At 45.5% G+C, this 25,910-nt stretch overlaps 1 protein-coding gene across 6 annotated transcripts in view; it reads left to right on the top strand.

Moving 5' to 3' along the window:
* Positions 1–25,910, top strand: part of TSPAN5 (tetraspanin 5) — a 170,095-nt gene that overhangs the window by 132,753 nt on the left and 11,432 nt on the right. For 3 of the 6 annotated variants that reach the window (XM_082461849.1, XM_082461851.1, XM_082461853.1), the window contains exons 2-3: positions 7,798–7,848; positions 23,630–23,776. In XM_082461849.1, the coding sequence (XP_082317975.1) occupies positions 7,798–7,848; positions 23,630–23,776 (198 nt within the window). Of the gene's footprint in view, positions 1–7,797; positions 7,849–14,603; positions 15,190–18,398; positions 18,535–23,629; positions 23,777–25,910 lie in introns of those variants that run through there. The other 3 variants (XM_082461854.1, XM_082461850.1, XM_082461852.1) reach the window with 3 other exon arrangements.

The raw sequence follows: 25,910 nt of genomic DNA, 5'->3' as shown, positions 1-25,910 counted from the left end.
TCACCACCCGCCATGGCTTCAAAGCCCAACCAGCGTGGCTCCTGTTACTCTCTGTCCTTCGCATCGGCCCTGGGGTGGCTGTGCCTCCCACGAGCCTGTCCACCTCAGCCGTGGCACCTTAGCCTGTACGCCTCAGCCGTGGCACCGTAGCCTGTACACCTCAGCCGTAGCGCCTCAGCCGGTACGCCTCAGCCCTAGCGCCTTAGCCAGGCTGCTGTTTTGCCTGGAACACAGTTCCCCGACATCCATCAGTCAACTCCTTCATGTCTGTCATGTGTTTGCTCATGTAGCTTTCTTAGTGGAGACTTGCTCTGTCCGCTCTATTTCGGTGTCACACCTCCCTCCACCCTGGACCATATTTCATTCCCCTTATGCCATTCTCTTTTCCTGCAGTGCTTCTAAAATGGCCTGTTATCTAGCTCATATATGTTTCTCTTTATTGTCTTTCCCTCCCCCCTCGCCCCAACTAGAACGTCAGCCCCAAGAGGAGGCACATTTGTCTGTTTTGCTTCCCAATTTATCCAGGGTCCCTAGAGGGCTGCCTGGCTCACGGTAGATGCTCAGTAAATATGTGTTGAATGAATGAAGAACCTTTCCTGAGATTACAGAACCACAGAGTTCCAGAGCTGGGCTTCTGCAAGCTGTGTGTGTTCAGGCCACTTGGAGGAGGCCGTGTGGGTGAAGTGAAGTGAGAGGTTGACCCTGGCTTGGATGGGGAACGTCCTGTTTACAAGTTCGAACTTTGTCTGCCACGCCATCTTATCATGAGGATTCCAGACAGTTTGAATGTACAAACTGGGATGTGGAGACCCAGTGGCAGAATTGGGATTGCCTTTCTGTGCATTGAATTTTCCACCAGCCCATATTTACTCCTCGGACATGGCAAGAATTATGCCAGGGACATTTTGTTCCTGCAGTCAGCCCCTGCTTGATAGAGAGAACATGGATTTTGTTAACAGAGGTATTTAGCACACTTGTGTGGACTATTCCACCTCACCTACCCCGCCAGACCTGGAGTGTTGGTCATACTCAAGTGTCAGAAAAACATCTTAATGAAACGTACATGTGTTGCAGGCTCAGGAAAATACATCTTTCCTAATGGCATTCTTTCTCTTTCCTCTCTTCTGTGTCAAATGTTTTAAATGCATCTCTCCTGTTTATTCAGGCAGAGCTTAAAACTTTTAAAAACAATGTCATCAGGATGATTAAAGAATAACAGTTCTTTCCATTGTTATTTAGGATAATATTTTCGAGATTCCAATTAGGTGAGAAGATTGACCTGATTTTTATCTTCCTCTATTGTGTTTACCTTGCTGCATTGTTATTTTGAGTCTGTTCACAGGGTGCTGGGCAGATGCCATTGACGTAATTATTATTTTTTAAGCAAAAAGGATTGAAGATGTCTGTTTAAGAATTGCCTGTGAACTTTAACATACATCTATACATAACTGCTTCCTTTTATGAATAAAAGTCGTAGGAGGTCGTAGACATGTATATGGATTTTAAATCATTTATTTTTTAAAAGTATACAAGCTGAAACTTGTTTCCAAGAGAATTCAGATAGCAGCCAAAATACCCATGAAAGAAAACTGTCCTTCAGAAATGCTGCTAGATCTCAAGCTAGTTATGAAATTGACACCCGAGAGTTATTTCTGTCAGAGGACATAAGATGGATTTAGAAGAGCCAGAGTCTTCTCCGTGTAGAAGATGCCAGAAACACAGGCATTATCCTTATACCTCCCTCTCCTTCACCCTTACCCCCACCCCTTCGCCATATCCAGGCATCACTGAAAACGTCAGTTTTACTTCTAAATACTCTCAATTCCGTGTGCTTCTCCAGCATATTTCAGTCCAGGACACAATCGGGTCTTGTCTGCATGACCAAAGTGCCCTCCTTCTAGCTGCTGTGCATCTACTCTGAACTCTCTTCCAACCTTTTCTGCAACTCAGATCATTTTTCCAAAGCCCACGTCTGATAAAGACCTGCCTTCTCACCCCACCTCAGCCGACGACATATGTACGGCCCTGAATGCCTTCCCGTCACTCTTAGGGAGATGACTGAATTTCTTAATGTGGCTTAGGAGGCCCTGCATGGGCTGGTCCTGCTTGCATCTCTCATTGCAAACCTGCCACACCTTCCCCCCTTCCCCCATTCTCTGTGCACCAGCCATACCGGTCACCTTTTAGACCCTTTACTTGCTGTGCTTCTCCCACCACAGGGCCTTTGTACATTCTCTTCTCTCTGCCTGAAACTTTCTTCCTTCCTTTCTTTGCCCGTTAACATCATCTCATCTTGCAGACCCCAGTTCCTACATCCCTTACTTAGGGAAGCCTTCCTGGACCGCTCTCTAGGTCAGATCTCCCTCTTATAGTTTGTATTGGCCTTATTTTCTTCTCCTATAGAGCACCATCAAGGGTGGTTTTGCCTTTTACACTTTATTTGATAAAAATCTATCTTTTTTTTTTTGTAAACATTCAAAAACTTATTGTATTTTGAATAGGTGATACATTAAAATTGTTCAAACTTCAGAAGACCCAAAAGGGTTCTTAGGAAGAGCCTTCCTCTTCTCCCACCCCCCGCCCCAGTTCTCTTTGCTGGAGGCAACTAGTAACACCCCCGCTTCCTTCCCCCCAGAAATCTGTTTTCTTACCTCCATTTATCCCAAGACAAAAGCAGTGCCTAGCACAAAGTAGGAACTCGAGAATATTTGTTGAAGGTTGTAGATAGATGAATAAATGGCTTCTTGAAGTACCCATTTTTGTACCAGTTAGAATGGAGCACTGGTCCATTTCTAATCTGTTGGAGGCTCAGCAAGGGTGAAAACAACAGATTGAGGAAGAGATTTTCTATTTGTAAGCCTCAGAGAAAAGGGGGCAGACGTGACCCTCCTGGCAGAGAAGCCCCGGCACCCTGGTCACATCCTAGGGCCGTTTTCCTCTCCAGCTTTGCCTAAGGATCAGCTCTTCTGGCTCTTGCCCTGCCCAGCCCGGCAGGCTTCCATCAGCACGCCACTCTCTGTTTCTACCTAGTGCCATCCTTGCTCCCAGTCAGGAAAACATACCTTTGCCTTGAACACCTAGAAATTAAAGAAGCGATTTTGAGTCTTAGGACATGAGTTGCAGTATAATTCTCCATCCCTTATTTGGCTGGACAAAGATTTTATGCACATTAGCAAAGTAGTATAATGGTTTTTAGCTTGGACTGAGAAGTCAGGTTTCCTGAGCAACCAGCTCAGGTGCCTATGTAATCTTGGGAGACTTACTCAGTGTTTCTGAGTTTTCTTTTCTATAGAAGGGGGATAATACTGCTACTACTGCATGGGATTATTGTGGGACACTTTAGAACAGTGTTTTCCAATAATAATATAGTGCAGGCCACATATATAATTTAAATGTTCCAGTGGCTGTAGTTTAAAAATTATGTATAAAATAAATATGCTTCAAGGGTATATTACACAGCACAGGGAAATGTAGCCACTATTTTGTAACTTTAAATGGAGTATAATCTATAAAAATATTGAATCATTATGTTGTACACCTGAAAATAATATAATATTTTAAGTCAACTATACTTCAATAAAAAAGTAAAATGAAATAAGTGAAATTAATTTTAATATATTTAACCCAATATATCCAAAGTATTATCATTTCAACATGTACTCAAAAATAAAACAACTGTAATATTACTCAGCCATAAAAAAGAATGAAATAATGCCATTTGCAGCAACATGGACGGACCTAGAGATTTTCATCCTAAGTGAAATAAGTCAGAGAAAGACAAATATCATATGATATCACTCATATACTTTATATGTGGAATCTAAACAAGTGATACAAATGAACTTATTTGCAAAACAGAAATAGACTCACAGAAGTAGAAAACAAACTTATAGTTACCAAAATGGAAAGCGGGGTGAGGGATAAATTAGGAGTTTGGGATTAACAGATATACACTACTGTATATAAAATAAACAACAAGGACCTACTGTATAGCCCAGGGAATTCTACTCAATACTCTGTAATGACCTATATGGGAAAAGAATCTGAAAAAGAGTGGATATATGTATATGTATAACTGATTCACTTTGCCATCCACTTGAAACTAACACAAGATTGTAAATCAACTACACTTCAATTAAAAATCAATAAATGAACAGTTGTTAATGAGATCTTTTACATTCTTTTTATTCCTATTAAGTGTTTTAAATCCAGTGTATATTTTACACCTGCTAGCACATCTCGGTTTTAATTAACCACCTTTCAGATGCCCAGCAGCTGGGGCCTACTGTATTAGGCAGTGCTCTTATAAAACACAATACTTAGCATGGTGCTTAGTTCATACTTAGCGTTCAACAAATGTTGGCAAAATTAATATTCATTTTAAATCATCAAAAATTGGGTAGACTAACATTTGACTGTGTGTTTGCATATCCTGCCGCATGGGAAGATGCCTCAGATCTGGTTATTTCTGTTTCAAAGGAATAAAGAGCTGACTTTAATGTTCTTGGTTGTTCCCTGTAAGGTGGCCTCTGGGTTTCAGAATGAGGTCAGTCTGGGGGTTTATGGTTGCCTTTTCTTTGGGAGGTGGGAAAGGGGAAACTCAGTGTGCTTCAAGGGCTGCGTGCCTGTCTCTGTTTTTTTGGCTCTTCTCTGTTTAATTATTTGGAGCTGGATCAACTTGATTTTAAAGCAAAACATATGGGCTGGGAGTAATTGGGAGGACGTTTACTGGTGATGGAGCAGCAAAGGTATGTACGGGTTTAGGCCCTGGCCCTGCGGCACTCACTTAGCTATTGACAGCTTTCCTGGACTTCAAATTCAGTGTTCTTTCTCCAAATTCTCAAACCTTGTTTGGAAAGTCACAGTTAAGGCAGGAAATATTGGAGCAAGAGTACAAAGGAAATTGTGAGTCTTCTTTAGGTCCTGATTTTTTTTCTCTTCTTTGATGAAAACTTGGTTTCCAATCTGTTTATATATGATGTGGGAAAGAAAAAGGTTTTCCAAAGTGCCAGAAAGAGAGAGGAGAACTCCATACAAAGAGGAGAAAGTTGACCCACCACTGATGTTTTCTGTTTTCCGCTTTCCTCCATTGATGACACCAGCACGGGGAACGTCTGTTCTACAACCAGTTCTTAATGTGAAGGCAAGGTTTTCATCTCTTTTTACCTCCTCAACTTCCCTTTGCTTCCTGGGGAGGGAATATATGATGCCCATGTCACATCCCATATAATTCTAACCTGAATGCCTCCATTTTCTGTCCCATAGGAGAAAAGGGGGATGTGTCAAAACTGGTAAGAACACGCATGTTGATGTTTAGACTCATCTTGGTTCAAATCTCTGCTTTTCCACTCGGAAGCTGTGTGCCTTTGAGAGGGTTAAACTGTCTCAGCCTCATGTTTCTCATTCTTAAAATGGGGTTAATAATAGTGCCTATTTCAGAACAAAATTATTGTGACGCTTAAGAGAGACACGGCATACAAAGCACTAAGCAGAGTGCCTGGAAAGTAATAAAGAGAATTTTAATGTTAGTGATGAGGCAGGGGCCCTCAGCAATGATACGTCCACCCTCTTCGACAGCAAGAGGGACAATGGACCACTATGTCCTCTGCCACAACATCTCACCCATTGCTTGAGGTGACACTGTGATTAAATACTGCATCAGGGAAGTGACCGAACCTTTGTCCACAAAGAGCTTTAGCATGAGAAAGTCTTGCATTTCACTGGGCTGTGTTTGATGTCAATGTGGATGAAGTCAAGCGCTCCGTGTCTTCTAAGGTCTGAAGGGCTCCTGTGTGTGCACTTGCCCCTTGTTACCCTACTGTGCCTAGGACCTGTGAATATGAGAGTGACGTGCTGAATTGCTTTATTTGTGTACTACAGAGTCCCCAAAACCTTTTGAGTCATTTGGGGGACTGGTGCATTTGTGGCTTCATATCAGAACTGTAAAGCAAAATAGCATTCTGGCCTGGGCAGTAGAGGGGCCGAGTGTAGTGGGTTTTTTTGTTGGGATGTTGAAGACAAATTTTTCTGAACACTTTTCAAACCTCTATGAGCAAGGGTAGGAAAAAAGGGGTCCTCGGTTTTTGCTAAATCAAGGACACATTGCTGAGCTTTTCTGTGTAGGGACTCAGAAGGCATTGAATGCTATCTCACTACAGTGTCAGGTAATTGTACGGGGATTTGGAAGGTTCTGCTTTTAAAAACACCACCACCTTTTCAGAGCAGTCGTTCCTTTGTGTTTTTTTCAGTCCCCTCTTTTCCCTCTGCTCCTGCTATTTTCCCAGCCCTTTCGGATTTATTAGCCGTTGCCTACAAAGTGTCAGTAACTCCCCGCTGCGAATGGCTAAGACCTCGCCAGGTGGACCCTTCTCAGATTTCCCTGAAACTGGAGAGAGTAACCACCCTCACTCTTGTTTTCTCCACGCCCCCCTCTCAGTGGACAGCTTCCCTGACATTTAACTTGATCAAGATGTTAGTAAAATAAACAGCTGCCGTGAGACTGAAACTGCTTGTCAACCTGCCCACCCTCTTTTCACTTCACTGTTTGGACAGGAAACTCAGAGCTGCTATGGATAATAAAGATGAGAACTAAGATGTGTCTTTCTTCGTGGCCAGTTACACCCAGTCCTGATGACTGAGCTCTTAGTGGGTGGACAGCCCTGTGCAACGTGTCACCAAACCTGTGAAACTCTGATTATATGACACACCATTATTTTAGGTACAATCAAGGGGAAAAAAAGCAAACTATGAGCCATCATCGATTTTAAGACACATCCCAATTTCAGAGATGTTAAAATGTGGTGGGAAAATGTGTATCTTAAAGCTTTGAGTTAGAATACAGTGAGAACTAATTAAAATGGACCGTCCCCCTGGGTACTCACTGCTCCCCTCCCCAGCCCCATACTCAGTGCAGCTGATGGAAGGCTGAGGGAGTCTGTGTGTTTTTCAACTCAATCTCAGGTGTTATTTGTTTACTCTGTGTTATGCATGAAGTTATAGCACTGAGTTGAGACCAGGCCGAGTCATGGAAGCCCTCTCAACTGCAATATAAGTATTTTAAGTTTCCGACAAACAGAAGAATCCAGGTGTTTTCTTTGGGTCACCCTGGACTTGATAAGGTTCACGTTCCCTTTTATTTATTTATTTATTTAGTTGCACCGGGTCTTAGTTGTGGCAGGTGGGCTCTTTAGTTGTGGCATGCGTGTGGGATCTAGTTCCCTGACCAGGGATCGAACCCGGGCCCCCCTGCATGGGGAGCGCAGAGTCTTGTCCACTGTGCCACCAGAGAGGTCCCTCATGTTCCCTTTTGAAGGAGTGATAAAGAGCTTGCGGAGGGACACTGGGGACTTCGGCATGCCCTCCGTGCCCCGGCCCATTCATGGTGGCATGATGGCGAGGAGAGAATCTCCAGCTCTTCTAAATTCATGCCCCTAGTTATCCATTTTCTAGTGAACATCATGCTCAGATTTACTCACTGTTTCCTCTCCTATCCAAAAGGCAGCGTTAAACATTATTGATGACTTTAATTTTACTCAAGATTCTACCTAATTATTATTCTTCATGATCTGTTAAGCATTAAGCTTAACATTAACAGTAAGCAGGTGCCCTTCTTAATACTGTAATAACTTTAATCTAGGGGATGATGGTATTTCTTTTCCTGTTAAAGACCGTTAGTCAGGTTTTAGAGAAAACTATTTCTCAGCAGGTAAAGTAACCAAAAAATTGATTGAAAACTTTGTACTCGTAAAAACATGGCATTTACCTTCATACTTACACCACTTTCTCCCTTTTTTTCAGTTTTTGGGAATAGCATTTCTTGGAATTGGACTGTGGGCGTGGAATGAAAAAGTAAGTTAAACATTAAAATGCACACATTTTGGTTGTAAGAAGCTGCACATTATATGCTGTCTCTTTTTCCTCTTTGACAACTGCCAAGTATATGGAAACATGGCTCTTTAATGAAAAAGTACTCTTGGAAGATAACGTCACAGTTCAAAGACTCCTTAAGAATGGAGCCTAAACTGGTCACTCTACAAGAATTTCAGTAATGCTTATAAATAATACTTCAAGCACCTGTAGCCTTTTTTCTCTTTTACTTTTTAAAAAACCCTTTGGAAGATTAGTCAATCCATAAAAAGGGTATTTTAGTGTGAGCATTAGGTGCTGAGTGTTAGCATGCGGTATGTATGAAGAAAGCTAGATATAATTCATGTTTGAATATCAGAGAAACTTATCACTGTTGCTAAAGAATGTGAACACTTGTCTGCTGATTGAAAGTGTTAAGGAATATTCAAACTTTGTAATCAAATACAGCACAGAAAGGGTTAAATCTGGCAGGCGAAGGCTGCATGAAGCTACAATGTTCTGGGTGGTTTATTCTGTGAACAACACACTCAGGACACCACTGCGCTGTGTCCATTCCTCCACTTCACTTCCCATCCATACCTTTTAATTTTTTCTCTGCAACTTCTACTGAAGCCAAGCAGTGGAATTCAAAAATAAACACAAACTCCTTTTTTCTTCCTTCTTTGGATGTGCGATCACTGGCAGCATTTTATCTGTTCTGGTATTTGGCTACACAGTGAAGCTTTATTATCTCCCACCTGTGAGAGTGAGTGAGTGGATGGATTGTTTAAAAGTTGTAAACTAAGACATTGGCTGAAATTTTCCCAGAAGACCATTCTCTTATCACTTTGGTATTTCACCCTCTGAGCTTGACCAAGGCCCAAAGTCAGGAGTTCCTTTGAAGTATTACATGTACTAAGAAAGAAGAGAAAAACTACGAAAGTCCAGCAAACAAAAGCCCTTCAGACGTAGGAAGGAATTTCCACAAGTAAAACAATGTTTAGATAGACTGCATCCAATAAATTCAAAATAAATCCAGAGTTTTGAAATTGAACCACCCTCTGTTTATTTACGTAATATTTCTACAGAGTGTGAAATGTTTTATGGAAAATGAACCACCTTCCGGGCACCTTATGAGGAAGGGCGGGGATTATACATCAAGGGAGACAAATTATGTTCCGAAAACAGAGATAATTTTATCTCTAGAAACTGTTCTGTTGAATACTGGCCTTCTTCTGGATTATGATCAGCTTCTGCCTCAATCCCCTTGTAAGCTTGGAGATTTGTATGGGTGGAATCTCAGAAATTCCACTTTTAGAAGCCCTCTGTTTGGTTCAGTGACAGATCATACAGCTCTTTATAACTCTCCTTTAATCATTCCATTTCTATCAGCTTTGAAATGATTCTGGAAGGCATTATATGAGCTAATTGTCTATTCTAGCAATACATAGAAAATTCATTGTTTTGAAGGTTTTTTTTCTCTCTTTGTGAAATATAATTATCCTTTTGTTTCATCAGTTGCCCCAGATGTCTCTTCTCTGATAAAATCACAAAATTCTAAAACTGGCAGTGTCATACAAATATCAGAGCAAGGGAACGATGCGGTCTCCAGGGAGGGGTGAAATAGCAGTTCCCTCTTTTGTCAGGGCCAGTGGTATCAGCAAATGGAAGGTTTCTCTGGAGGGCTGAGGTAACTGGGCCAAGGTTAGCCAGCTAATGTGTAGCAGGGCTCTGTGAGCTGGGACCAAGCGGAAGTAGCAGAGGGTAAAAGGTGCGCAACAGCCCAACTTGGTGTGCGCTGGCTACGCGTCTGGGCCCTGAGCCTGGGGGTGAGGATGCAGCAGCGAATGATGCAGAGCCCCTGCCCCGTGGGGCTTGCGTTCTAGTGGGGGCACCGGCAGTAGGCAGTCTACTCGCCAGGAATCCGCGCGCAGGTATGGTGAGTGCTGCTGAGAAACGTCAGGTGTAGCGTAAGGGCTAGTTAGAGAGTGGTGGGGAAAGGGGTCTCTTTCAGGTAGAGTAGTTGGGAAGAGCCTCCCTGAGGAGGGGGCACTGGAGCAGAGACCTGGATGAAGTCAGAGGGATCTGCATAGCACTAGGGGAACAGCTTTCCAGGCAGAGGGAATAGCAAGTATGATGGCCCTGAGTCTCAGGGACTTAGCGATTCCAAGGAACAGGAAGAAGGCCGGTAGGACTGGAAGGGAGAGAGCCAGAGCGAGAAGAAGTAGAGGATGTGGAAAGAGAGGCAGGCAGAGCCCGGAGCAGGCAGCGTCCTGCAGAAGTTGGGTGAGAGACAGTCACTGGGGCATTTTGGTAAGGGAGTGTCCTAATCTGGCTTTTGTTTTAAGATCGCTCTGGTTGCCGAGAGGAAAAAAGAAGCACAGCTCTAGGCTGAGCAGACCACAGTTCAGATACTGACCCCTCCATTTCCGTCGGTGTGACTTCGGGCAGCTGCGCTAACTTATCTGAGATACCCTTGCCCTGTTTATGCAAGGGCCACTAATGTCACCTCATAGGATTGCTGTGAGGGTGAAATGAGATGGCTCCCAGCACAGTGCCCGGTATGAGGTAAATGCTCTCTGGACACGTGGTTCCCTGCCCTGGATGCATTACTACAGTATGTCCACTCCTACCTGGGGAAAAGAGCAGAGTGGTGGCTTTGAAAGCTGCCTCAGATTTTAGGAGAGCTCCAGGCTCTGATCCATGGACCCGAGAATTGGCTTTGTTTTGGGGTGTCTTAAGGAGGATGTGATGTGCATTGATTGACTTGGTAACTGCAGAGGCTACTCTACCGAAGCCCTTTGGGTTAACTTCTCAGCTAGACCAGGCCTCTGATGGCATGACGTTCTGAGGTGAGCCACAGCTGGCCAAGGGTGGCAGCCGCAGGCACCTGCAGGGCAGATCACACCAGCCCATGAGCCAGTAAATCCCCCCAGGGGAGATGCGGTGACATCTACTTGAAAAGAGGCCTAGAGGGTAAATCCCCAAACTGGGTCACAGCTGGAAGGATCAGATTTCCTTAACAGATGGGGTTTCGCACTTTTCTGTGTGGAGTACAGAAACATTGGAGGCAAAAGTTATTACCCCTCGTACTTACTTAATACCAGGCTGAGCTTTAAACCTAGGACTAATATTACAGTTGAATATTAGACATAGTAATTAAATAATTTATAATATCTAAATTCCAAATAGACTGTCAAGATGCAAAGAATGAATGTGTCTCCAGAGGGAACTGGTTTGGGTGCAGTTTTTCAGAAATCATAGGATCTGCTCTTTTAGAAGGAACATTAACAGTCACGTAGCATGAATCACCTCTACAGCAGGCTTGGCAACGTCCAGCCATAATCAACTCATTCATTCAAAGAACATTTGCCGAGCACACGGCATGGGGCAGGGCTTGCGCTGGACTCTGGGCAAGTAATTCCTCAGGGAATTTATGGTCTAGGAAAGGCATGCGTATATCCATAAAACATATACATGTAGAAATAAAACAATACATTGCAACAATGCTTATTTGGAGTGTATAGAAGTTTAACAATTCCTTTGGCAAAGTGCTCACGACTTCTCTCTCTCTGGGTTTCTCTTACTGTTAGAAAGACCTTCCTCCCACCCCATTAGGATCATGTCCTACTAGCCTACTAGTTTTCCTTCATTGAATGTGGGTCTACCCTGTTGGATCCCACAGTAAGTCCTTCTCCATATTAGTCCTTGGTTCCTTCTGAGTTTCCAGGCTGAACATTTGCTTCTCTCTGGGTGGAGCCCTTTCATGATCTTGGTCTTGCACCTCTGACCTCCCTCTGGGGTGTCCTCTGCACCAGGGAGAGGGTGCTTTAGGGGCCAAAGAGGGCATGGCTGGATCATGTCCCTTCTCTCCTGTCTGCTGTCAGTGCAGCTTGAGATGACACAGTTCATCACCAAGAGTCCCAAATTGGTCTCAGATCCAGCTAGGTTTCCTCCATCCATCCCACATCTGGCTGATTTCCAGAGGCAAATGCAAGATTCCAAATTGACCCAGCTATAGTCTACCTGCATGTCTACCTGCTAAGATTGCTTTGGAGCCCAAAGCTGTCATCCAGCACATTCCCCATTCCATTTAGCTGGGTTTTAGCTGTACTTTCAATCAACCTCCTCCCTCAATTCCTTCTTTTAACTCAGGCCTTCCTTTAGCTCTTCGTCCCAGTGCCACCTGGCAAATTCAGGTTCAGTAGGTCTGGGGTGGACACCGGGAGGCTTAATTTTAGCAAGCCTCTTATATTGTTCTGATTGCGGTCAAGTGTAGTTATCACTGATAGAAGTCACTGATATGTTGAGCAGGCCAAGGGCAGAACCCAGTGACATGTCACTAGAACTTTCCTTTGGGGTTGACACTCATTCACTTATGTGTGCCCCTGGGTGTCATTAGTCAAGGAATTTCTAATCCATCTACTTGTCATTACATCAGACTGTCTTTCCGCATCTTGTCTTTTTCTCTGAATAACCAACCTAGGACTTATTTGAACCTGGCACTTTCTTATTGAAACCATATGGGTCCTGAAGCACATCATTTTCTCACCCAGGTACCCCGAAAGTCTTACCAGTAAAGCAAGGACTAAGGCATTTTTATCATTCCTCCCTTCTAGGAACACTTTGCTCACTTGACTTCCAAGAGATCACGCACTTCTGGGTCTCCTACCTCGTAAGCACTGCCTTCTCACACTCCTTTGCAAGGTCCAGCTCGCCTCTCGGACCTCTGAATTTTGGAGAAAGCCCTCTCTCTCTTCAGTCATGCTCTGGGAGCTCTCATCCAGGCTTGGAGCATTAGGTACCATCTGTCACTGATGACTTCCAAATTTAGATATTTGGTCCTGGCCTCATCTGAATCCTAGACTCGTCATATCCACAAGCCTACCCAGCATCTCTGCTTAAATGCCCACCGGGCTTCTGAAGCCTAATAATCCAAAGCAATGCTCCTGATTTCTCCCCTCAAACCTGCCTCTTCCCAATTGTAGGAAATGACAGCTCTGTCCTTTCACCCACTTGGGTGTTCGTGACACCCTTCTATCTTTTCTTCTCATACTGTGTTCAGTCTATCAGCAAACACCATCCGCTGTACCTTGAAACTACATTGAGAACCTGATGTCTTTGCACCACCTGCACTGCTATACCTTGGTCCAAGCTGCCACTTTTTGCCTGTGTTAGTGCAGAAGCCTCTGTTGTTCCCCTGCCTCTGCTCTTGTGCCCCTACTCCCACCCCAGGCCAGAGTGATTCTTTTAAATATAAGACAGATGCTGTCACTTCTCTACTCCAAACCCTCCAATGCACTTACTGTCTCACTCAGAGCTATGTGTGGTGCCCAGTTACTTCTGAGACCTTATTTCCCACACTGTGCCCTCCCCTGATGCACTCTAGCCCCCATTCATCATCTTGCTGTTCCTCTGACATCTCAAATGGACCCACCACCCCAGGGCCTTTGCACTGCTCTTCCCCTGCCTGGTATGCTCTCCCCCAGAGGTCCACATGGGTGCTTTCCTTTACTTCCTGGTCTCTGCTCAAATGTCACCTTTGTCTGTAGGCCTCCCTGGCCTGTTTGAAGCAGCCACTCTCACCCCAGTCCCAGCCCTTTTCCCGTCTTCCCAGTGTTTTCCCCCCTCTGTGTTTTCATAGGACTTGTCACTTCTATGCTAACAAGGATTTTTTTTTTTCCTTAAAGAGGGACTTTTGTTTACTGCTACACTCTAGTACTTGGAACATTAACTGGCACATAATAGACATTATGTGAATGAATGAGCAAAAAAGGGAAGATGAAAGCATTCTTTTAAACCCTGGCTCTATCACGCAGTATAGAAGTCAGTAGTCACCTCAGATCTCTAGTAAGCATGTTATCAGTTCTTAAAGCCTAAAAGGAAGTAAAATTACATGTGGTTTCTGATGTTTGATATGATAGGGGTTCAGTGTTAGAAATAGCAAATTTCTTACATCCATTAATTCTGGATATCAGGGGAAAATTTTATTTCTGGCATAAAAGTGGGACTCTATATATGATTATCTTGATTTGTGGAAAAATTAGGGGTACCTTTCCTCTTCCGTTTTGCCCAATGTTTATGCCTTCCCCCACCCACCTTCGCGTGGCTTGTGGGATCTTAGTTCCCTGACCAGAGATGGAACCCTCGGCAGGGAGAGCTTGGAGCCCTAACCACCGGACCACCAGGGAACTCCCGTGTTTACGCTTTTTACTTAATTCTTAGGTCGGGGCCAGAGGCCGAGTGACAGATCACTGACGGTCGCCAGCGAGGCCAGCAGAGCAGTTGAGGGCTAGGGGGAGACTCGGCTTTTCCGAGTGGGAAGAGTGCGCTTCCCTGGTCCTCGGTGTGAGCTCCTGGTTCCTGCTGGGCGTCCTGCCACCGCTTCCACAGCACCAGCCCCCTGGGCAGAGGGGGTTCCCGGCCTGGCTTGTCTGACCTGAAGACTCCTTGAGGGCAGGAGCCCGTCCCCTTCACCGCTTTATGCTCAGGTCTAGCACCGTGCCTCCTGTACTGCGGATGCCATGATGCTTGTGACTGAGTGAATGAGAATATGCAGGAGCGCCGTATACACTGCGGAAGCCCCCCACGGGGTCTCCCTCCCTGAGTCCCCTCTCTGTTCCTCCATCCCCCTCGCCTGGCCGGGCTCTGTCGGCAGCGGCTGGAAGGAGAGAGTCGGTGCACAGTCCTGCCCCAGCAGGCAGAACGGCGATGAGAAGAGCTCTAGCTTCTATTGCTTTTCTCCCTGGCTGTCCTGGGGACAAGGGTGAGTCTTCTTCCTGGAGGCTTTTCGCCCTGACCACTGCCTGTAATTGTCAGTCTCGCTTCAGAACCCCCCAGTTGCTTGCTGTCATGATCGTACAGTAGACTCGCCTTGGAAATACTTTCCCTGTTTTCCCAGGAAGGAGAAGTTAGACAAGGAGATTCCGTGATTCAGGCAGTTCTTAGCAGTAGCGGTCAAGGTAGCCAGAGGGAGGTGGTAGGTGGAAGTGGCTACCAGGTCACTTAAACAGAAAAAGGCATGCCTCGCCTGAGATACTACTTCAAGGAGACATTTCTGAGATGCTGAAAATACTTTTGAAGTTTTCAGTTTATTACCTGCAATGTAGGAAGTTTGCATCTCTTTCTCAATTGTCCATGTAATCCCCTCAAGTTCTCTGTTGCAGCTAAAACTCTGAAAACCACAGCTATCGTTCAGTACCTGGAAAGTCAGCCTATGATCTGAGGTGCTGTAACCAGTATGGTCAGCAGACACATGAAATACATTGGAAAAAACCTTAATTTTTCACTTTTCGTATGTCCCTGTAAACTTTGCAGAGGGATTTCTCAGGAATGAAAATTCAGGTGGGTCAAAAATTGAGTGTCTTTGTTGTTTACCCTCAGATACCAGAGTCCTGCGCTCATTTTAGGCACAAGCCCAGGCTCAGTTATTAGACAGGGCTGGATAATAAATCGGAACCCCAAACTTAACATTGTGTTAAAATGTCCTCCCTTGCCCAGCGCCGTTAGCCCTGCGCCCCTGAAGAGGGGAAGGGCTCAGGCCTTCACCGCCCCCTGCTTCCTCCTGCCACCCCTCCCCCGGTGCCCCTGAGGTTCCTCTACCCACTTCCTGTCAGGGCGCAAGTGGGGGGGGGGACTTTGCCCTCTGGGCCTGACAGCTGGGGAAGGGGATGCCGCCTTGGTCCTTTGGAAGCGTCCCTGCGAGTCCCCCTGCCTGGCGGTCCCCTTCGGCTTGCTGGACATCCCTGTTCTCCGTGGCCGCCTTGTACCCCTGCCCAGACGCGCCGTCCACCTGCGCCTCTCAACTCTGCCTTCTCAGGTCTCTTCTCACCCCAAGCTGCCTGTCCTGTGCTGCCCTCATGTTTTCTCCTGGGCACACTCGTCTGGGGGTGAGGCCAGTCCCAGCGGGACAGCCCTTGTCTGCCCTGGAGCCCTCCTCACCCCCAGATTTCCGGGGCAAGGGTCAGACCTCAAGCCACAGCCTCCTTCCTGGGCAAACTCAGGCCCTGATTGTGGCGTCTCAGAGCTTCCTCAGGGGTCCCCTTGAAACTTCCTTACTAGGTTTTGGATAAAAAGAAACCTGCTCGCCTACCCAGGAAGGAGAGTCGCACAGCACAGCAACTGCTTTCTCCAGAGAAATCTCAATTCCCTCACCCACTTTTTATCCACTTGGTTTCACTGAGATGTGCAAGAGAAGGAAGTCTTTGCCTGTGTGTGTGTGTGTGTGTGTGTGTGTGTGTGTGTGTGTGTGTGTGTGTGTGTGTGTGTGTGTGTGTGCGTGTGTGTGTGTGTGTGTGTGTGTGTGTAGGGGGAGGTCGTCTCCTACTCACGTTGGTTTTCAGATTGTTATCAGTAAAGTCTGAGGTATGACTACATTCTGACATCACATTTCATATTTTTCCTAACATTTTAGAAACAAGTATATGATGTTACATTGGAAACAAGAATCGGCTTGCCCACTGCTGGTCGCTCTCTTCAGACAGTAGAGCATTGTGGTTTAAACACCGCTCTGGGGTCGGGTGGCAGGGCTCAAAGCCCCTGCTCTGCCACTTTCTCACCTGGGTCACCTGGCAAGTTACTCCATCTCTGGGTCTGTGTCCTGCCGTGGATAGTAGCCGTGCCTGGAAGGTTTACTGTGAGGAGGAAATAATCCAGGTAGCCCCGTGCCTGGCAGAGTCCGTGCTCAGTAGGGGAGCTCTTAACGTGGCTTTTGTCCCAGCGTTCAGCATCTCTCGCCTACGTCACCAAGGAACCTAGCGGCTCCTTAGCTGCTAGCAGCTGTAGCAGGTGTAAGTTTCCTTAGCACCTACCTGCTGCCCAAGGAGTAAGCTTTCTAAATGCATAAATCACCCTCCTCTGCTCAAAAGGTCTTCAGATTCAAACCCTGCCCCACTCCACCAACCTGTCTCCTCTCACCACTTGCCATACTCACGGGTAGACCTCTCGGTGGGCCCGGTCCTGCAGCTTTGTCCCTGTACTTGCTGACATGACCTTCTGCCCCTCCTGTCTACACCCCCATAACACACACTGCTAATACCTCTGCCCAGCGCGCTCCTGCTAACTTGTCTTCCCTCTAGACTAACTCCTGATGGTGTCACCGTACGTTTACTCTGAATACCCATGACCAGCACAGCACCTGGCACCTCTCAGGTGATTCCTGTTTGCTCAGGACCTGAATGAGTTGTGTATCTCTGAAGCCCTAGAATACAGTGATCACCTGCCACTAGGCTAGACTTGATTTTTTTTTGTTTTTTTGCTTTAGTTGCAGGGCCACCGTGATCAGAGCCTCTATTACATATTTCCGTTTAAACTTTTTACTCAGGAATACTCCTGGGTGTGTCTCTCATCTTCTGAACGTGCAAATGAAATATCTGGAGAGTGGCTAGGACCATGCTGGATTTCTGAAAAGCGACACTTTTGCAAGTGGCTGTTTCCTCGTCCAGAGAGGCAGTCGCTCCCACCACGGTGGTGATGGTGGTTTCCCGGCCTGAGAGTGGTACCAGCAAGGGGGCTTGGTGCAGCTGTCCTTCCCAGTGGCTGCTTGATCGCAGGAGTTTATGGAGCCCTGAGATATGACTACCCCTCCTCTTCTTCCTCACCACAAAAGCAGGTCATGGCTGTTTTTTATCTGCAAGAAGGGATTACTTGAATCTCACCGATGACCTTTTCTGACAAGGAAAAAATGGAAAACCACACACCTTGAAAGCGTCCGGTCTTCCTTTAACCTTACATCTCTTCTCCAGGCCACGAGTTATGCTGCCCCTACGCCCTCACGTCTCCCTGAACTGCTCAGGTCCCAGCAAGCTCCCGTTCCTCCGCGTCCTCTCTCTGGATCCTGCAGGAATTCCTTAGATACATGGGTGTTTTGGAGTTTGCAGTGTGGCTTTGCCCTGTAACATTCCTTGAGGATCTCCGATGAATTGTTAAGGGGCACGTTTCCCTGTGCCCCTGTGTCCCAGCTTGGACTTCCTGTGGACATTGTTTCAAAACCCATCGTCAGCTCTCCAGGGCCACCCTCTCTGAGTAGCTCATTTTCTTGAAAATGTCCTATCTTGTCATCCTTTCTCAGGTAGAGAAATGCTTCTCCCCCTCTTACTCTAGGAGTGTTGCCAGTTTCACCCAGTGGTAGTTTAGGGAGGGTGGGTGAATCAGGGCCTAGGCTCATAAATCTCCAAAGGGTCCATCTGGCCTGGCTTTGGGTGCACATTCCATTTGCCTGTCTCTCTGTTTCTTATCCAGCAGTTGGAAGGAATGCGCCTATATATGCCAAAGCAGAAGAGTCCCAGACCTTAGGGGCTTATTAATGCTATTTTTGCATTTCTTTGCTGAGTTGAGAGAGAAGAGACTGAAGCTTGCCAGGTGGCACACAGAGGCTGCTCTGTGCTGGTGGGGAAAACCACAGACACTCCTGAGGTTTATTGGTTTGAAACCCTTCTGGAGTTTTGCTTGCGTTTTCATTTCTGCATGTGTGTAAAAACCTCTTCCAAGAAGAAATAGTGACACTCAGAATATAGTCCTTTATCGCCGAACCCTGGGGAGGGGCTGCTTAAATTCCAGAGATTGTTGAATGAACGAGGGGTGCTGATGAGGAGATGGAGGATGGAGGGTGGAGTCATATCCTTACTGAGACTGACCATGTTCATCAGACCATGGAAGGACGAGATCTCGAAGGGAATGGGACATGGTTTAGTAACTGGAACGTCATTCAGGAGCCATGAATCTTCAGCGACCAGAGCACCCGGTCGGCTTCGTGGCAGCAGTGGTGCCCCTGGCCGGGTTCAGTGTGCAGCACCCCGGCCACGTGGCTGTCGACTGCTGGACGTGCTGCCCGCTGCTGGCTGGCTTCTCACTGCTCTCTTCTCCGCTGCACCGCTTCCGCGTGCTCTCCGCTTCCACCCCCTCATGGCCTCTGCCTCCTCCTGGCGTTTGCTTACTCGTGGCCGCTCCCTTCTGCCTTTACTCTGAATGCCTTTTAGGTGACTTCCAAGTTCTCAAGAAAGAAGATTGATTGGCACGTCGGTTCCTGCCACCTCCTTTAGACATGATCATCCAGTGTGGCCACGGAGTTTCTTAGAAGGGGGTCAGGCAGGGCAAGTGCCAAAGCAAAATAGATTCCCCTCCAAAGCCGTTGGGTTAGAAGCCCCTCCAGTGTGCGTCTATAGCATCTGATGTCTTCCTCTTGGTCCAGTGTAGTAGTGATGATAATGGCGATGCTGATAAACTTTGACTGAATTCTCGTTATGTGCCGAAGACTTAGCATAGTGTTTGGATTTAACTTACATTATTTCCTACATCCTCATGGTAACCTTATGATGTAGGCTACCATTTCATAGATGTGGAAATTGAGGCTTAGGCAGGTTTGGTAGCTTAACAAAGATCACACAGGTAATAGGTAGTGGAACTGAGATTCAACACAAGGTAGTCTGTCTTGCGATGTCCCGTCTGTCTGTCTGCCCTACATCTAGCCTTGTCCAGGCTGCCCTTTTTCTGGATTCCAGGGGAAATCGCAGGTGAGCCAGGTGGCTTGAGTACAGGATGACTTGTGCCAGGAGGAGGCCGACCCTGGACTGCTCTCTGCCACACCCTAGCGCAGACTTGTCTAAGTAGCTGGAATTTCAGAGTCTCCCTTGTGACAGATACACATCAGTACATTTTTTGTTTGTTGGCTTTCTAAACTTCTGTTATAATGATATTGCCTCAGCCGTGTTCCATTAACGTGTCTTATTTCTTCTTAGACACATCTTGGTCTGCTTGCTAAGTTCTGAGAGATACTGTCTAGTACCTAGGGGTTAATGGAAATCTCCTATTTTCCTTGGCAGTCATCTCTTAAAGGCTCCAGATTGATACGCCAAAAGCTAGTTGTCTAACAGCCAATTTGTGGAATGGCTAATTTGCTGAAAATATTTGTTTTAACTTTTTAAATTGACTGCTCTTCATTTTGTCTTTATAGCAGCAATTGGTTACGGTCAATTTGGTTTTGCCTCTGCTGCAGCAACAGCTGTAGACTTGGAGGAGACGAGTGAGGGTCACAAGAGTACAGGTACAGGTGTATACAGTATGAACATGAAGAATTCTTATGGGTGTTCATTTATACTAGTTTTTCTTAATGTAATCTTAATGTATTAACAAAGGATATGTGTATGAGAAATCCTCCTTATATTCTTTTTTTTTTTTTTAATTATTAGCACCTTTAATTATTATTTATTTATTTATTTATTTTTTTGGCTGTGTTGGGTCTTCGTTTTTGTGCAAGGGCTTCCTCTAGTTGCGGCAAGCGGGGGCCACTCTTCATTGCAGTGTGCGGGCCTCTCACTATCGTGGCCTCTAGAGACAGATGCTTATTCCAAATCCTGGTGTCTGAGTCAGGGAATTTCTGGCTTTCCGACTCCTACCGGGGCGGTGGGGTCATGTGAGAACTGACAGCGCTGGGGAGCTCATGGAGTGGGTTGGGGGAGAAGGAATCCTTACGAGAAGAGGGACGTGCTCTTCCCCGAAGGAGAGGGTGGTGCCCACAGGTGCCCAGCAGACAAGGTGTCTGCTGCTGGTGTGCTTGCACATTCCTGAGGATTTACCACGAATCTGAATGTCTATTTTAAATCACTTGGCAGACTTAACTGTAATCTTGGATTTTTTTTTTCTTCCGGCTTCTTGTCAACTACAAGCTTTAATTATAATTATTCTTCAGTTGGCATGTCCTAGCGCTTCTTACTCATTTGTCAAATTGAGCTTAACACAGTTAAAACGTCCAGTGAAAGACTGCATCTTTGAGACAACAGAAGGCTGAACTGTCAACTGCCTGTCATTTTTGTCCCCAGTCATTGTTACCAGGATTATGTTCAGCTCCTCTCTGGTTTCTCTGTGTAGTTAGAAACAGTAAGACTACTCTTCAGTGAGTATTTGGAGACGTTGCACAGGTGAAAGAGTAGGTCTTTTTTCCATCCCCATCCAGGTTAGCCATCCTAATCCTCAGGAAAAGGAAACTGGGCCTTGACTGCCGTCCTTTGTGTTTTAAGATTCCAGTTAGTTTCCGACTGATAACTACCTGGAATCCATTAAAAATAAAGTTTTTGGTTGTCTTTTCTGTCCTCTGCAGAATATTATTTCCTACAAGCTCTCAGTATCTGTCTCCAGCCCTGTCTTTTGCCAGAATGTGGGATTAAATGAGTAGAATCTGCAGTCCAGCTCAGCCCCCAGATGATTGTCGTTTCCATGGAAGCAGTTGAAGGCCTCTCAATTAAAACTGCCCCTGCAGGCTGGGGAGGCTAAAAGTATGAAAATGAGTTTGAGAAGCCGAATTCTCATCCTCCAAATTAAACCCAGAGAGGACAGTGCTCCAGGAATCCACTGACAGTCGGGACCATACTTTTTTTGCCTTTTGGGGAGGGAGGGTCTCGGTATTTCAGGCACAGGTGTGTGTTGGTTGGCTTGCTTTGCTGAATTCCTCAGATAACTGTCCTGTTATCCATGGAGCTCTTTGTGTACAGCCATGGATCATGGAAGAGTGTTTGGGAACAGTCTGATTTTTGCTCAGACTTTGGTGTGAATCACAAATAAAAAGGCCATTAAAAATGGATGAAATCATAGAATGGTCTTAAAACTGGAAGGAACCTAAAGGACAGTAAGTGCCAAATTCCCCTCCACTTTGAGAATCCCTCCTGGAGCACTGCTGAGGGAGGTTCAGCGCTTCGGCTCCCGCCAGGGGAAGCCCATGTTTCTCAGGCCGCCTTCTCTGCCCCATTGCTGGAGACCTGCTGGTATTAGAAAGGCCTCTTTATGCTGGAACTGACATCTCCTTCTGTCCCTTCCAGCTCTGCTGCCTCTTTTTGGTGCCAAGCAAATTGAGTCTACTTCTTCTTCCATAATTATGTTGACTTTTTTAAGTTTAAGAATGTTATCACATACCCTCAAAGTCCTCTCCTCCGCTGGCCGAGCAGGTCCAACACATTAAGACCTTAAATATTACCACCTATGTTTAAAGGCATTCTGAGGGGAGAAGTTGATTTCCTTCCAGTTCTGAACCCTCACCACTGTTCGCGTAGATTTTGTTTGACTTCTGGCAATTTTTTTTATGTCTCAGCATCATTTGGGTAGGTGGAGAATTGGTTACAGTATTTCTGGGTTTTCCTTTTTCCCCCTGGAGTATTCATAGTTCAGAGCTTGGAAATCTAAGAAACACAAGGTTGGATCAAACCATTGATCTGTGCAGTTTCATGAAGGGTGTGTTTGCCTCGTATGATGTCACCCCAGACATTAGTGAATACACCCTACATTCCTAAGTATTTAATAATCTCTCAGCCCTTCATCTCTGACTTTATTTAACTCCGGCCTTTTCCATAAGGTTAAAGTTGTGCATTTTAGGAGTCCTTTGTGCCTCATACGTGTTCTATTATTAGTATCCTATTATTGTCTTTAAAGTGATTCCTGCCCACCCTGCGCCCGCCCCCGCAAGAAACGCCCCCTAAAACCTTAAAATGGGTTAAAACATAGAAACCCTAAACTCAGGTGTTGATTAGTGCTGACTGAAAAGTGCTGGGAAGCAAGTACATAGCTTCCACTTGGTAGAGAAAGATTATTGAAGTAGACATTCTGTTCTGATTCTAAACAGTCAATAGCTGTGTGACCTTCAGCAAATCACCAAACTTCTCTGGGTTCCATTTTCCTCAAGGATAAAATGAGATGAGTATTCCTGTTTTTCCAGGTTGTTGGGAATGCTTTGAAAACAAATTGTTTAATATTAAGACTTTACAGCAAACTATACCGTGGTACTCTGGGGGTATTTTGAGAGCTCAAAACAAATTTAATAAGATAAGAAAATAAAATACTGACGATATCGGGTATTTAAGACTCACATACCTCCACAGTTTCAAAATAGTAGTAGCTGGCCTCTGTAAGAATGAATAGTAAATATATACCTTCCATCGTAGAGGAAAAAGTCTCATAAAATTTCTAACTTAGGTTCTGGGTGGTATTTGATGTGGTATCACACTAAAGGGAGAAAAAATTTCAGTAAAGAAATGGCATTGTTTGTGGAGAAATGAAATTACTCTGGGTTCTTTTGGCAGGAGAACAAACGGGTTGCAAGCCAGGGAGTAACCTTTGATTTATAAGTCATTTAATGAGGCTAAGGAAATACCCTAATAACTCAATGTGGGACAGCCATCAGCACAAACCACCCAAGCGGGCTTTGGGGATCTGAGCCTGGTAGGGTCTCCCAGGGAGCTCAAGGGTGGACCTGAGGTGAGTTTTTCCCTGGAAAACGTGTAGGGGCTTGTGGCTGGGACTGGCTGCCCTGTTAGCTTTAAGATTCCAGCTCTACCCTATTTCCTGAGAAGTGCCAGTGGTTTGAAGCTGGCCCTTGTCTGGCATCTGCATGCCCTGGGGATGTAAGGATGGCACCTCTTGGGTGTTGAGAGGTGTCTTTCTTACACATCTGATTTTCACTCAGACCACTTATATTTGGAGACATAGAAAGCAAAGTAACACCCACGTCTTCTCCATACAGGGTCTGCTGATGGTTTCTAGGGGTCATGTCTTTGCTTTATGTAGTTTTACCAAAAATATGAACCCATCTAGACCTTGGAAAGTAGTTTTTCTTTTCTTTTGTTTTATCTATCTACCTATCTATCTTTCTATCTTGTGGTGTTTCTTGATGTGACGTGACAGTCAGATACCTCTCAAGCTTTTCTTGGGGTGGGGTGGGGAAAGACAGTGGCAGTCATCTGTTCATGATGGAAAACTGACCCCGCCTCCTGGCACCCTGTTGTGTGTTCTTTTCCGCTTCCAGGGAGTTCTGTCCAACATCTCTTCCATCACCGATCTTGGCGGCTTTGACCCAGTTTGGCTCTTCCTCGTGGTAGGAGGAGTGATGTTCATTCTGGGATTTGCTGGGTGCATTGGAGCTCTACGGGAAAACACTTTCCTTCTCAAGTTTGTAAGTACCGCACTCTGCTCTCAGGTTGAGAGCCAAACTCTCATCTCCCATCGAAAGGACACCCTGCCTACCAGCAAGAGTGAGCCGTACCGAAGGCACTGGCAAGAATGTGGCCTGGGTAATGCTTTTCTTTTAGGAGAGCTCTCTAGATACCCACCCTCCATCCTCCTCTGCCCCTACCTCCTTAATAATATCAGCAGTGGCCCCTCCGCATGCCATCCATGGAGGTTTTGTACATGGATATCATGAGTTTGCATTCCAATCCCTAAAATCGCTTTAGGACTAACGTAGGTCTATCTAGGTACCTAGTTTTCTTCTTTTGAATGATTTTTTGCCCCCTCTTTTAAGCAGATAGTCAATAGAAAGCTGTTTAGGTAGTTGGTTTAGAGAAACCAGACCTAAGCACAGTGTCTGTGACACGTCCAGATTAAATCTGTTAAGCAGTAGGTTCTGGTGAATAAAGAAAAACAGTAAATGCATATCTCCTGTGTTCTCTGCCAGCGCAAAGGCCTCCTTTGTGTGACCAGCATAATTTTTAGATCCCTTGCGGGGTATTTGGTGTGATCATTGTTAGCATGAATATTTTTGGAGGAGGAGTTTAACCAGGGATTAGATAAGTATTAAAAGTCGAGAATGGAAAGTAAAAGCCTTTTCCTTTGGAGATTCCTTCCTCAGGAGATCAAAATGGCATGTGTTTACCTGTGCGTGTTTGAAATCAGTTTGGTAGGTGTAGCCAGTGGTCAGCTTCAGCTGAGTGTGCCTGTCTGTCTCGAGCCTGGCATTCTGGTGAGCGTCTGTCTCACAGCCAGTGTATGACAGCCTCCGCTCCCCTCTCCAAGAACAGAAAAATGACTTTTCAAAACCCCACCGTCCTGTGGTGAGGGAAGATGGTGGGACTTTGGAAGAACAGCCTTAGCGTTATATCCCCTGTTCCTAGGGTCATTCTCTACCTCGGCTGACACAGCATCATCTAACGACATTTTCATTTAAAACAAGAGCATTGACCAGAGCTAGTCCCAATGGCCATGCCCTATGTGATTCCCTTCCCCTGCACTTCTGCCACATCTCCTCCGGCATCTTGTCTTGAGTTGCCCTAAGAAGAGCAGACTTGCTGTCCCCTCGCTGTCCCCCTGGGCTAGCTCATTTTGCATTTGGGCGGCTCTGCCTCAGACAAGGTTCTGGAGGCTGTTCTGAAAGTTCATATGACTCATGCTAACAGGGAAAACCAAGGGATGCTTGGTCCTGTGTACAATTTAATCAGCAGTTGGTTCTCTGTTCTTTATGCATAGGTCTGTGTTGGGAATAGTTTTCCAAGACTGCATTTGTCTTACACACACACACACACACACACCCCCCCCACAAACCCAATTACTTCATTCCTCACCTAGTCTTGACCCAATTACTTCATTCCTCACCTAGTCTTGACCTCTGGAGCCCTCAGGAGAGCTTTGTCCCTGATTGTGACCTACCAACCTGCCAGTCTTCTTGGTGTGAGATACTTCTAAATGCTTGAGCTCACCTCACTCAGCTTTTCTGTAGCCTCATTGGGCCACAGATCATACTTACTACTGGCCACTATTTTCTCAGTGTTAGTCTCCTTGCTCCCCTTTAATGTGACTTACTTGCATATAGTTTAGTTTATAAGGGTAACCTGTTTAATATAGTTGATGATTTTTGTAGTTGAAGATACCAGAGTTAACTGAACAGGCAGAAATACATACATTTCTCTAGATTGGCATCTTAATTTATAAAGTCCCGCATTGGAAATGAAGAGAACTGTGTTGTTTCTTGGCTTTTTTAAGTGTTGGAGAATATTTTAAATGCCCTCTCTCTCCATTTAGTACAAACAATCAAAACTGGCCTAGAATATGCTTTGAGCAGGAGCTATGAAAGAAGTAGGAAGTAAATGTCAACATGGCTCCAAACAGCTTCAAACATCTGATGTCATAAGGCTAAGAGAACTGCTGAGGGGAAAATCCAGGAGCTGAGAAAATGGAGCTTCCTGACTGACTGAGGCCCTTGGATGAAGCCTGTGAGTCAGTCTCTGCACCTTTAGAAATGGGGGAAATTAGCTCATAGGACCCGAAGGATGCTGATTTCTGCCAAATATTTGATAAGAATTTAATTTAGACTC

This window comes from Balaenoptera physalus, assembly GCF_965194825.1.
Source record: "Balaenoptera physalus genome assembly, chromosome: 5".
In the NCBI taxonomy this organism is placed as follows: Eukaryota; Metazoa; Chordata; class Mammalia; order Artiodactyla; family Balaenopteridae; genus Balaenoptera; species Balaenoptera physalus.
This window is presented reverse-complemented; position numbering and strand designations above follow the sequence as displayed.